The sequence below is a fragment of the Electrona antarctica genome (assembly GCF_951216825.1).
Source record: "Electrona antarctica genome assembly, chromosome: 16".
NCBI classification, from domain to species: domain Eukaryota; kingdom Metazoa; phylum Chordata; class Actinopteri; order Myctophiformes; family Myctophidae; genus Electrona; species Electrona antarctica.
In genome coordinates this window covers 14,702,670-14,715,854 of record NC_136797.1, presented here as the reverse complement: position 1 = coordinate 14,715,854, position 13,185 = coordinate 14,702,670, and the positions used below count along the sequence as shown (strand labels likewise).

The 13,185-nt window shown below is 43.2% G+C and overlaps 1 protein-coding gene across 5 annotated transcripts in view; it reads left to right on the top strand.

Annotated features, from left to right (window-relative positions):
* The window catches only part of LOC306939814 (retinoic acid receptor RXR-alpha-A), a 329,786-nt gene that overhangs the window by 290,067 nt on the left and 26,534 nt on the right, over positions 1-13,185 (top strand). For all 5 annotated transcript variants that reach the window (XM_079524536.1, XM_079524535.1, XM_079524538.1 and 2 more), the window contains one exon: positions 7,092-7,271. In XM_079524536.1, the coding sequence (XP_079380662.1) occupies positions 7,092-7,271 (180 nt within the window). The remainder of the gene's footprint in view (positions 1-7,091; positions 7,272-13,185) is intronic.

Genomic DNA, 13,185 nt, shown 5'->3' with positions numbered 1-13,185 from the left:
AATCCATACCTCCTGGGTTGAGTGGGTTCGTAATAGTAATGTTCGACATACAGCACTTGTTCACCCACATGCGTTGCGACGTGCATGCGGTCATGTTTAGGTTTGGGGGTTTGGGGTAGGGTTAGTAATAGTAATGTTATGGTTAGGTTTGGGGGTTTGGGGTAGGGTTAGTTATAGTAATGTTATGGTTAGGTTTGGGGGTTTGGGGGTTTGGGGTAGGGTTAGTTATAGTAATGTTATGGTTAGGTTTGGGGGTTTGGGGTAGGGTTAGTTATAGTAATGTTATGGTTAGGTTTGGGGGTTTGGGGTAGGGTTAGTTATAGTAATGTTATGGTTAGGTTTGGGGGTTTGGGGGTTTGGGGGTTTGGGGTAGGGTTAGTTATAGTAATGTTATGGTTAGGTTTGGGGGTTTGGGGTAGGGTTAGTTATAGTAATGTTATGGTTAGGTTTGGGGGTTTGGGGGTTTGGGGTAGGGTTAGTTATAGTAATGTTATGGTTAGGTTTGGGGGTTTGGGGTAGGGTTAGTTATAGTAATGTTATGGTTAGGTTTGGGGGTTTGGGGTAGGGTTAGTTATAGTAATGTTATGGTTAGGTTTGGGGGTTTGGGGTAGGGTTAGTTATAGTAATGTTATGGTTAGGTTTGGGGGTTTGGGGTAGGGTTAGTTATAGTAATGTTATGGTTAGGTTTGGGGGTTTGGGGTAGGGTTAGTTATAGTAATGTTATGGTTAGGTTTGGGGGTTTGGGGTAGGGTTAGTTATAGTAATGTTATGGTTAGGTTTGGGGGTTTGGGGTAGGGTTAGTTATAGTAATGTTATGGTTAGGTTTGGGGGTTTGGGGTAGGGTTAGTTATAGTAATGTTATGGTTAGGTTTGGGGGTTTGGGGGTTTGGGGTAGGGTTAGTTATAGTAATGTTATGGTTAGGTTTGGGGGTTTGGGGTAGGGTTAGTTATAGTAATGTTATGGTTAGGTTTGGGGGTTTGGGGTAGGGTTAGTTATAGTAATGTTATGGTTAGGTTTGGGGGTTTGGGGTAGGGTTAGTTATAGTAATGTTATGGTTAGGTTTGGGGGTTTGGGGTAGGGTTAGTTATAGTAATGTTATGGTTAGGTTTGGGGGTTTGGGGGTTTGGGGTAGGGTTAGTTATAGTAATGTTATGGTTAGGTTTGGGGGTTTGGGGTAGGGTTAGTTATAGTAATGTTATGGTTAGGTTTGGGGGTTTGGGGTAGGGTTAGTTATAGTAATGTTATGGTTAGGTTTGGGGGTTTGGGGTAGGGTTAGTTATAGTAATGTTATGGTTAGGTTTGGGGGTTTGGGGTAGGGTTAGTTATAGTAATGTTATGGTTAGGTTTGGGGGTTTGGGGTAGGGTTAGTTATAGTAATGTTATGGTTAGGTTTGGGGGTTTGGGGGTTTGGGGTAGGGTTAGTTATAGTAATGTTATGGTTAGGTTTGGGGGTTTGGGGTAGGGTTAGTTATAGTAATGTTATGGTTAGGTTTGGGGGTTTGGGGTAGGGTTAGTTATAGTAATGTTATGGTTAGGTTTGGGGGTTTGGGGTAGGGTTAGTTATAGTAATGTTATGGTTAGGTTTGGGGGTTTGGGGGTTTGGGGTAGGGTTAGTTATAGTAATGTTATGGTTAGGTTTGGGGGTTTGGGGTAGGGTTAGTTATAGTAATGTTATGGTTAGGTTTGGGGGTTTGGGGTAGGGTTAGTTATAGTAATGTTATGGTTAGGTTTGGGGGTTTGGGGGTTTGGGGTAGGGTTAGTTATAGTAATGTTATGTTTAGGTTTGGGGGTTTGGGGTAGGGTTAGTTATAGTAATGTTATGGTTAGGTTTGGGGGTTTGGGGTAGGGTTAGTTATAGTAATGTTATGGTTAGGTTTGGGGGTTTGGGGGTTTGGGGTAGGGTTAGTTATAGTAATGTTATGGTTAGGTTTGGGGGTTTGGGGGTTTGGGGTAGGGTTAGTTATAGTAATGTTATGGTTAGGTTTGGGGGTTTGGGGGTTTGGGGTAGGGTTAGTTATAGTAATGTTATGGTTAGGTTTGGGGGTTTGGGGTAGGGTTAGTTATAGTAATGTTATGGTTAGGTTTGGGGGTTTGGGGGTTTGGGGGTTTGGGGTAGGGTTAGTTATAGTAATGTTATGGTTAGGTTTGGGGGTTTGGGGTAGGGTTAGTTATAGTAATGTTATGGTTAGGTTTGGGGGTTTGGGGTAGGGTTAGTTATAGTAATGTTATGGTTAGGTTTGGGGGTTTGGGGTAGGGTTAGTTATAGTAATGTTATGGTTAGGTTTGGGGGTTTGGGGTAGGGTTAGTTATAGTAATGTTATGGTTAGGTTTGGGGGTTTGGGGGTTTGGGGTAGGGTTAGTTATAGTAATGTTATGGTTAGGTTTGGGGGTTTGGGGGTTTGGGGTAGGGTTAGTTATAGTAATGTTATGTTTAGGTTTGGGGGTTTGGGGTAGGGTTAGTTATAGTAATGTTATGGTTAGGTTTGGGGGTTTGGGGTAGGGTTAGTTATAGTAATGTTATGGTTAGGTTTGGGGGTTTGGGGTAGGGTTAGTTATAGTAATGTTATGGTTAGGTTTTGGGGTTTGGGGGTTTGGGGTAGGGTTAGTTATAGTAATGTTATGGTTAGGTTTGGGGGTTTGGGGGTTTGGGGTAGGGTTAGTTATAGTAATGTTATGGTTAGGTTTGGGGGTTTGGGGTAGGGTTAGTTATAGTAATGTTATGGTTAGGTTTGGGGGTTTGGGGTACAGTACATGTTCACCCGTGCCTTTGTGTGGTGCCACTCAAAGTGACTACTGGGTTGGGCTTGCTGGATGCATGTTCCAACCCCTAGTATGTCTGTCAGAAGACGCTGAGGGGTGATTTCACCCGCGTGCGAATGAACGTGGAACAAACTGCTGCACCTGGAACTTGGAGCAGTAGATACAGACAGACGGTCCCAAATACATGAATGGTGTATTGAAGGCCTTTTATGAACAAGCAAGCCACTTGCATCTGTTGGGAGTCTTAACGGCAACACTGGGCTCCGGTGTTGCTTTCCGAATCAAACTGAACACGCTCAAAGCGGATCTCTAATGGGATTCATACCGAGTGCTTTACAACTTGATACAGACCACGCTGGAAAAACGGTACCTGAATGACTGGAAGAAGAAGAGCCCACGGGGGACATCTTGTGCACATTAATATGTAGAAATAAAGACACAAAGGTAAACCGAACGCAATTGTATCCACAGTGGTGGAAGCACACACACGCTCACATGCACTAGTCTCTGGAGCCAGACTGTTGTGTTAGCTCACATAATATTCAAATGCTTCCACGTTCCACCTAACCGTCTCTCAGCCGTACGTCGGTAGCAGTGGAAAAAGCACAAAGAAAATAAAGTGGGTGTCCCCCGTTGCCCCACTTCCATTTCGCTTTTAGCAGTCGCGTAAATGTAAGTCCTACTGGAGATGGTTTAGTCGAGCGCTTATGTGGCATGCTGCAGATATAGCACTATTTTTTTTTATGGATTTTAAAGATATTTTAAAACAAAAGTTTTGCTGTCACAACTTTTGTGAGGCACAGTTCCAGACTCTGTGGCATTGGAAGTATTGTGGAAGAGTTGACTGGCTGGAGATGATACAGCATGAAATGTGCTCTCTTCACTCCCCCATACTGACTAGTGTTGATTTTCGACACACAAAGCAAAGCAAAGCAAAGTTCTTTGTTTACCCAGGGTGAATGGACTAAGCTCGAGATGCTTGTTTACAGCCAGACCCTGCTCATAGAACATTTCATGGTAGGGGTTCAATGCCTTGCTCAAGGGCACTTCAGCGGTGGTCATTTTAACGTGCCGGTCCGGGGATTCGAACTGGCGACCTTCCGATAACAAGACCGCTCCGCAAACCGTTCGGCCACCGCTGCCACTAACGAAAAATGTTCGTTGACTACCTTTTTTCTAGGGATGCACCGATATGGAAATGATTGGCCGAAACCGATGTTAAAAATAACAATATAGCCGATAGCCAATGGTGATGAATAGTGATACCAAAGCACCGGCTCTCGCCCAGCAGTCTGCCGTCACCCAGGTGGATGCGTGCTTCTCGCCCTCAGGGTGTCTTACTGGTATTAACTCTGAGTGCACACAAACTCTTGGGGGCGACTCACACGGTCGCAACAGATTGACACTTTAATTGCCCGGAACTATTTAATCTTAATTTACATTCATGCGCCCAGTCGATTTATAAACACGGACGCCTTTTCCGGACGGACCGGCCGGAAGTTCATGATGTTGTGTAGCAGCTAACAATAGCCACAGCACTTTAGAATCGATCGACAACAACGGGAGACAAGAATAAATCTATCGAGACTAGCGACTGGACCGCGGAGCGCCGTCTAACACAGGATCTTTTTTCAGAAAAAGACGGGATGATTTAGATCGCGATTTATGAACGTTTTAAGATTTTCGTTTTCATCAGCTAAACAGAGGAGGGAGTTTTTTGATGACGTCTCAGTCTTGCGCGTCACCGAGGAGAGCCCAGCAGGCGCGCCTGGGCTATACAGCCAGGCGATCTGTTCTCGTATCAATAAACTTCGTCTTTAGGACAATACTTCGTCCTGAGCGTCGGGCGTTACTAATAGAAAGGACAAAGAACTTCGTCCTGGGCGATTAATCTGTTAATGTATGCTTGTTGTATACAAAGGGTGTGATACATCTTGCCCCAATGCATTTCCAATGGGAGTCACATGGTTTGACACAACATTTGTGTTGTATGAGGGGGAGGGGCGCAGTCGAAACACAGCCGAAAGCCATACAACAGCTTGTAGTCCAAAATGTTGTATCAAACCATGTGACTTCCATTGTAAATGCATTGGGGCGGCCATGACACTTACGTCTTGCTTACATCTAGCATGCATCAATGTTGTATGCTAGATCGAAAGGTGTGAGTGAGGCCTTGGAGTTACAAATTGATAAATTAGAGGAAGCTTGTTATGACACATTTTACCAGTACTTTTACTTCTACTCCACTACAATTATTTGAAAACTTTTGTTACTAGTTACTTTGGCGATTTTAATTTTGATTAGAAAACATACAGTAACCACTTCAACCCTATACATTTTGGCCACTTGAAAATAGCCAATCTACAAGCTCACAATGCGGCGCCGCATTGTGAGCTTGTAGATTGGCTATTTTCAATAGATTTTGTACACATTTTGAACTTGTGAAATGGGACATTCTGCAATATGAGTACTTTTACTTTAAGTACTTTAAGTACATTTTGATGCCGATACTTTTGTACTTTTACTCAAGTAGATTTTCAATTCCGTACTTTTACTTGTAACGTACGTGTAAAGTACTTCTAAATTGCAGTATTGGTACTTTCACTAAAGTAAAACAATTGAGTACTTTTTCCACCACTAGCTTGATTTCCCTGCATTGTCCATTTCATGGACAGAGTGTGTATTAAATCCTACTCGTGGAGGTGAAACACAGCCCTTTCATACTGTGTGTGTGTGTGTGTGTGTGTGTGTGTGTGTGTGTGTGTGTGTGTGTGTGTGTGTGTGTGTGTGTGTGTGTGTGTGTGTGTGTGTGTGTGTGTGTGTGTGTGTGTGTGTGTGTGTGTGTGTGTGTGTGTGCGTGCGTGCGTGCGTGCGTGCGTGCGTGCGTGCGTGCGTGCGTGCGTGCGTGCGTGCGTGCGTGCGTGCGTGCGTGCGTGCGTGCGTGCGCGCGCGCGCGCAGTGCGCACACAGTCTTTTCTCTGCATGTATATGGACCTCTTCCATTCTGTTGCGGTCAGGGAGTGTCGAGTCCGCCTCCAAACTACATTACACAGTAAAAAGCAGTTAACTACATCCTAGTAAATCATCCCTGGCAAATGGGCTGCAGTGTGAGAGGCCTGGATGCTTAAAAAGTTGTATTTCAGTCTAGGTGAATTATTGGATCAAAGCATATGCATAACGTCGTGCCAGCTGTTAATGTAACAATTGGCAAAGATATCACCAGAATATATATACCAATGCCAAAACAAGGCACTTGTTTTTCCAAGATCCAGACGTTATATATTTTCTTTCCCATTTCCTTCAAAGTACAGAAATACAAGGTTCCCACCCCACAGTAACTGCATTCCGCACATGTACTGTACTGTATACCGCTTACACATTATTCACTGTATTATTAATCACAAGAGCACTTTCAGTCTTTGGTTGTCATGCCAACACTGTAACCAATCCAATTGGTTTTGTGACCTTTATTATTATTATTTTCTCGCACTATACTCAATATGGGCACTATTCAGACACAAAGGTTTCATTCGGTATGCTATTATATATAAAATCTAATTCAGTTCTCAAGGATTTTCTTTTATTTCTTACTCCACTCCGCATTGAATGTTCGAATCGCTGTATTGTACCGATGCTGTTCGCGGCACAGATTGACGATGCTGCGGTCAATGCACTTATCTGCAATTTGCAGCGAGAGCAACCAGATAATATGCTTTAATAATAGCGACTATTTAGGTCGGTGCATTTTTCCTGCCATTTATTATTTATTATTTTTGAATTCATTTTATTTATGAATTCTCCATATTCCATTGCCTGTGTGTCCGTTTTGCATTGAGGTGCACTATGTGTTGCATTTTAACGAATACAAATAACTACAAAAAAAAATATCAGTGGCCTTGTGGTTAGAGTGTCTGTCCTGACACTAGGAGGCCGTGGTTCAGTCCTCGGCCGAGTCATACCACAGACAAAAACAAAATGGGACCCAATGCCATAGTAATCTAGATTCTAGAATCTAGATCAGAGTAATGAAAATATGTTGTTCCAGGGACCCCCCCAGAAGCAAAGATATGAGTTAAAAACGTAATATTCAATGATTTGCACACGTTCTACGAAGAGCAGATCTACAAGCTTGTAGTGCGGCACTCGAGCTACGAGCTTGTACCGTATATCTGCTATTTTTCAACAGCTATAGTTTAAAATAATGGTTAAAGTGGTTAAAAAGCTACGGTGACACAGACATTCCAGGCCTTAATGGGGTTAAAAAAAACGTGACTATGGTGTAGTAAGTGATTACATAGCACCTCTCCATCTCTCTACATCCCCCATGCAGGTAAACACTACGGGGTCTACAGCTGCGAGGGCTGCAAGGGATTCTTCAAGAGGACGGTGCGGAAGGACCTGACGTACACCTGCCGCGACAGCAAGGACTGCATGATCGACAAGCGCCAGAGGAACCGCTGCCAGTACTGTCGCTACCAGAAGTGTCTGGCCATGGGCATGAAGAGAGAAGGTACAGCACATGCCGTAGAGGATAGAGTAACATCTAAACACACTGCAGACTCACCCCCCGCTTCCAATGTTATCCACCAATGATCACCAGTAGGTTATACTTATCAAGACGATCTTATCGGCCTACTGACTGCGATTATAGGAAACACAGAAGTGAAACTGACTTGCCACGTAAGTCCCCTAACCTCATATCAGTCTTAACCGGACACCGGTTAAGACTGATATGAGGTTAGGGGACTTACGTGGCCGGTTAAGACTGATATGAGGTTAGGGGATTTACGTGGCCGGTTAAGACTGATATGAGGTTAGATTTAGTCGGACAGCGCACGCAACGCCACGTCGGACGTCTCTGAGTTTCCTAATCACAGCCAGTAGGCCCCCAGTATGCATGTAGTAGATCATCTTGATATGTAAACTACTGGTTATTATCGGTTGATTTTCATTCGAATCCACTAACTTCTGAGTTTCAACCCACTTAAACCCTAATTATGCAATTCACCGGATTCCCATGGGCTCTATATTAATAAGCCACTTGCAGTTTTTGCTCTGCACTAAATATCTTTGGTCGAAACGTCGCAGCACTTGTACTGTAGATCGCATATGTCCGTCTATTATAGCCCCCCCAGATTAGGGATGCTAGGGTTCAAGTGGTTTTGATATAACTCTCTCTCACACACACACACACACACACACACACACACACACACACACACACACACACACACACGCACGCGCGCACTGTACAATATTAGCGAGGTAATACATGTGTCCTCTCTCATCCGCCACTGCTGCTTTTAATTGGCTCCTAATGAAAGGCGCCGTTGAAGCACCGGGAGCAATCTAATCGGAAGCACCTGCTCAGTCTTCAGGACGTTGTGTGATTGCTCATTAGTGAGTGTTTACCTGTATACACTGACACCACGGCGCGTAATCAGCGCCTCAAACTGTGACTCCGCCCACCCCCTGGGTAAGTTGTGATTTGCGCTCGTTCACTGCAATGCAATTTGCAGCATTTTCAAAACAATATTGAGCAGAGTAGCGATTATCAAACGTATTTGCAATGCCATACGTTGAAAGATCTGTTGCCCGTGGACAAGGCACGCTACCTCCGCAAGTTAGATAGCATCGGCATAGATGTTTGTCCGTATGTGATTAAGGATTGGACCAAGTTGCATTGGAGCCATAGAAAATTCTTACCCCAGGCTAAAACCGGATGTGACGTTTTTGGGCGTTCCTGTCGAGCGTGGTGTCAGTGTATTGGAGTCTCGCGAGCTCTGGCCGGGAGAATGTGACGCCGTAACAACGATGAGTCTCTGATCCACTGGTTTTCAACCACTGTTGTTTTTGGCAGCACATTTAGCTTTTTAGCTCACAACAAGATCGACTATTTTCAACATGCAACCAAGTGTAAAATGACTTATACTGGATCTCTCGTCCACTAGTCCCTTCCTAACATTTTAGTCTAGTTTTTATTTGTTGACCAAATTGTCAGTATATTTAGTCTTGCTTTTAGTCATCGTAGCTTAGTTTTAATTTAGTTTCCATTTCGTTTTCGTCAGTGAAAAAAGGTAGTCGACGAACATTTTTCGTCTTAGTTTTAGTCGACGAAAGCAACACTGATCCTCTGATCCAGTGGTTTTCAACCAGTCATTCGGGGACCACCAGCAGTGGTCCTTCAATTTGACAAGAAGTCTACACAATTAGAGAATGTAGAAGCATTGTTATTTTTGATCAACGTTTGCCTGTTGTCTCTCCTAATGGTTACAGACATCAACACAGCATGGAATTGTGGGCAAAATCTTATCCAACGACAAGAAAATATTCTACGTTTTGGGTCAAAACGCCCAATTAATAATGGGCCTTGAAAAGAAAAGGGTTGAAAACCTCTGATCTGATCTCTGAGGACAAATTCCAGCGAGCGAGTATGGAAGGGAGGAAGAGGGAAGAATGTGATAAGGAGAGAGGGGAGAATCCATGCGAGTGTACTTGGGAGCATGTTTATTTCAATCAATCAATTGTGTTCCATCTACGATCAATTATTTAACAGTGTCACAATGAAAACAAAAATGTTTTAAAGAAATTTTATTTTTTCGTACATTTTCCTACATTTACATTTCATATTATGTTTCAATATTAATGTTATATTGTCATTAAACTCGTACTGTTTTAACCAATCATTTGGCTGGCCCACTTGCAATATGCTCCCGGGCCCACAGGCTGGGAATCTCTGGTGTAAATAATATGAACACATTTGTCACTCTTGAGATATTATTAAGCAATAACACACGCGAGGGTTAGAATTTATACAGCCGTTCCAGTCCAGATTATGTTGCTTAGCAACATTCTTGTTGATGGAGTCCTGAATGAACTCTCTTTATTTGTGGGCAGAAAAACCGTGACAATGTGGCACAAATCTTTGAATATATATTCTTTCAGAGCGAATGTTTTGAACTCATATATTTGTAGAATTGTCCTCGGGTCAAAATGGGATAAACAACTAAATTGACAGCAACAAAATAAACCGTTATCTCCCCATAGCTTGGTGAACAGTTTGTATAAAAGCAAGGCCATGCTGTTAAATAAGATGTTGACTTGTTCATACCTTTGGCTCAGGCTGTTGGCCTGAGGTTGGATAACCAAAGCAACAATGAACGTGAGACCCGGCGGTGGAAACGGTACTCAAATGTTAGTCTTAAGTAAAAGTATCAATACTGCAATGCAGTATTACTCTGCAGTATTACTCTGTTACAAGCAAAGGGCCTCACTCAGACCTTTAAAACATTGATGCATGCTTGTTGTATGAATGTTGTGAGTGTCATGGCCGCCCCAATGCATTTCCAATGGAAGTCACATGGTTTGTAGTCCACATTTTGGACTACAAGCTGTTGTATGGCTTTCGGCTGTGTTTCGACTGCGCCCCTCCCCCTCATATAACACAAATGTTGTGTCAAACCATGTGACTCCCATTGGAAATGCATTGGGGCAAGCTGTGTCACACCCTTTGTATACAACAAGCATACATCAATCTGTTGCGACCGTGTGAGTGAGGCCAAGGTCTGGTATTCAAAATGTGCTTGAGTAAAAGAGACACAAAGTATTCCTATGAAAATGTACTTAAAGTACCAAAAGTAGAAAGTACTTTAAGATACATTTCAGGTTTTCAACTGTACAAAGATCATTTGATCACAATGCTATGCGACGCATTGTCAGCTTGTAGATCGGGTATTTTCAAATGGCCAAATGTACTGTATGTTTTGCAATAATAATCCAAATCTACAAACTAACTTGTAACTAAAGCTGTCGAATAAATGTAGTGCAGTAAAAGTACAATCTTTGGATCTGAGATGTAGGGGAGTAGAAGTAAAACTAAAGTAAGTAAATACCTCAAAATTGTACTTACGTACAGTACTTAAGAAAATGGACTCACCGGTAGTTACTTTCCACTACTGAATGCGAGACCCCTCTGTTTTATATCATGGTCCTGTCGGGTTTTTTTTCCTCATGGCTGTGATTATCTCAAGCGCTCAAAGAACAGATTCATTCGTCCAAAGCAAACTTTTTTAGTTTCGCTACTGTGCAGTAAAGAAGTTTGTCTGATTATTTTAAGTCTGCTTTTGTGTTTGTGTATCTAAAACTCTCATACACTATTTAACAATATAGGCTATCGGCTGTTCTGCGAGTGCACGTGCGCGTGATGTTCCGTGGTACAGAGAGGAAAGAAAAATCACCATTACACCACTGGTGTTTACTTTAATTACGTGTATTAGGGCATTAAGCAACTAGTCGACTAGTTTACTAGTCGACTAGTAAATCCACTAGTCGACCTTGTTGCTACTAGTTGACTAGTTGATAAGAAAAAAAGAAGAAAAAGTTTATTTTTTATTTTTATTTCCCCCCCCCCCGATTTTGTAGGCGTCAAGATCAGGTAGATTATAGTTATAGTCACCATGTACACAGTTTTTCAATGTACAAATATGTATTTCCAAAAAAAGAAAAAAAGTTTATTTTTTTAATTTATTTTATTTTTTACATAATAGGTAGTTAAACAACTAGTCGACTAGTCGACTAGTAAACTAGGCAACTAGTCAACTAGTAAAAATGACTATTAGTGAATGCCCTAACGTGTATACATGTGGCAAATCTCCAGTACAGAATAAACAGCTTGAATTTGGGGGGAAGTGAGGAATCGGCATCCTCACTCCCTTCATCATGCATGTGCAATTTCTGATCGATTGGTCAAACCCACTGCGGAGAAAAATGGATGAGGACGGAATGACATCGTTTTGTTAAAGGGGATTTCATTACATTTTGTAAACTACGGGGTGGGAACTACTAAGGATTTAATGAGCGCTCAATTCATCCTAAGTCACCGCAAACAGCAAAACTTTTTCTTTTCTTTCTTTTTTGGTGGTTCTACTATAAACAAATGTTAACTCAAATTACTTCAAAACATTTTCCGCCCTATAGGTACACAATCAATCAAATCCCATGAATAATTGTTGTATAATCATCATCATCATACTCGTCATTATAGTTCGTAAACAAACAAAGTCGTGCGTGTGCGTGTGCGCGCGCTCACATTCCCAAAGCACCGGTCTGTAGGAAAAGTGTCAGTCTCAGAACAAACAGAAGAAAAGCACTCTTGGATGGATAGGTAGATTCTTTAGTTGCTTTCCCCCAGACCAATTTGTCTTGACCTCAACTTGCCCCCCCCTTCACCCCTCCCCCACTCGCTCTTATTTCTTATATCATTGTGGGGCGTGTTGGTTACTCTGTTCAAGGATATTATCATTTACTGCTTTTTCACCTCGATCCGCCGTCCGCGTAAGCTAGCTAGCTTCCCCCCACGTATACCCCTAGGGCGGGAGAGTACAAGAACAAGGCAGCGGTCGGTAGCTAGTACCAAAAGGCTAAGCGAATCCGCAGAAAAACAGGATTAAATGAATTTATGCTCTCCCAGTCAGGGGAGGGGAGGGGGGAGGTGGGGGGGATAAAGCTAACATGATTTCAGCCCTCCTCACCTCTCGCTGACTCCAACACAAGTATTCTACCCTTGGGCTGACCTCTACCGCCAGACAGCAGTTCCTCTAAAGTGGGGCCCCTTTCTCTCTCTCTCTCTCGCTCTCTCTCTCTCTCGCTCGCTCTCTCGCTCTCTCTCTCTCTCTCTCGCTCTCTCTCTCTCTCTCTCTCTCTCTCTCTCTCTCTCTCTCTCTCTCTCTCTCTCTCTCGCTCTCTCTCGCTCTCTCTCGCTCTCTCTCTCTCTCTCTCTCGCTCTCTCTCTCTCTACTCTCTCTCTCTCTCGCTCTCTCTCTCTCTCTCTCTCTCTCTCTCTCTCTCTCTCCCCCCCCCCCCACACCCCCTTCCCTAGAACCCCATCCACCACACACACACACACACACACACACACACACCACATGCAGGCCTCACTGTGAGCTTTCAGCCCCCCCCCCCCCCCCCCCCATTTCTGTGATTCAGGACGTGGGGTAGAAACAAGAGAAGGGAATAGCAAGAAAAGATCATCTGGAAAGAGCCGTGTGTGTGTGTGTGTGTGTGTGTGTGTGTGTGTGTGTGTGTGTGTGTGTGTGTGTGTGTGTGTGTGTGTGTGTGTGTGTGTGTGTGTGTGTGTGTGTGTGTGTGTGTGTGTGTGTGTGTGTGTGTGTGTGTGTGTGTGTGTGTGTCAGCTTTATTATCTGATGGGGAGGTTGTCACACACACACACATACATACATTTACTGTTCACTGTACTCATTCATTCATCAGCCGTATTTCTAAATTTAAAAACTGTTCGCGGGTGTGTGTGTTCAAGCATGTAGACTGTGCGTAAATGTCTGTATAAATGTGTGTGTGTACTGTATGTATGTGTGTGTTACATGCGTGCACGCACTTTAATATTCCTTTCTCCCATAGAGGACAAT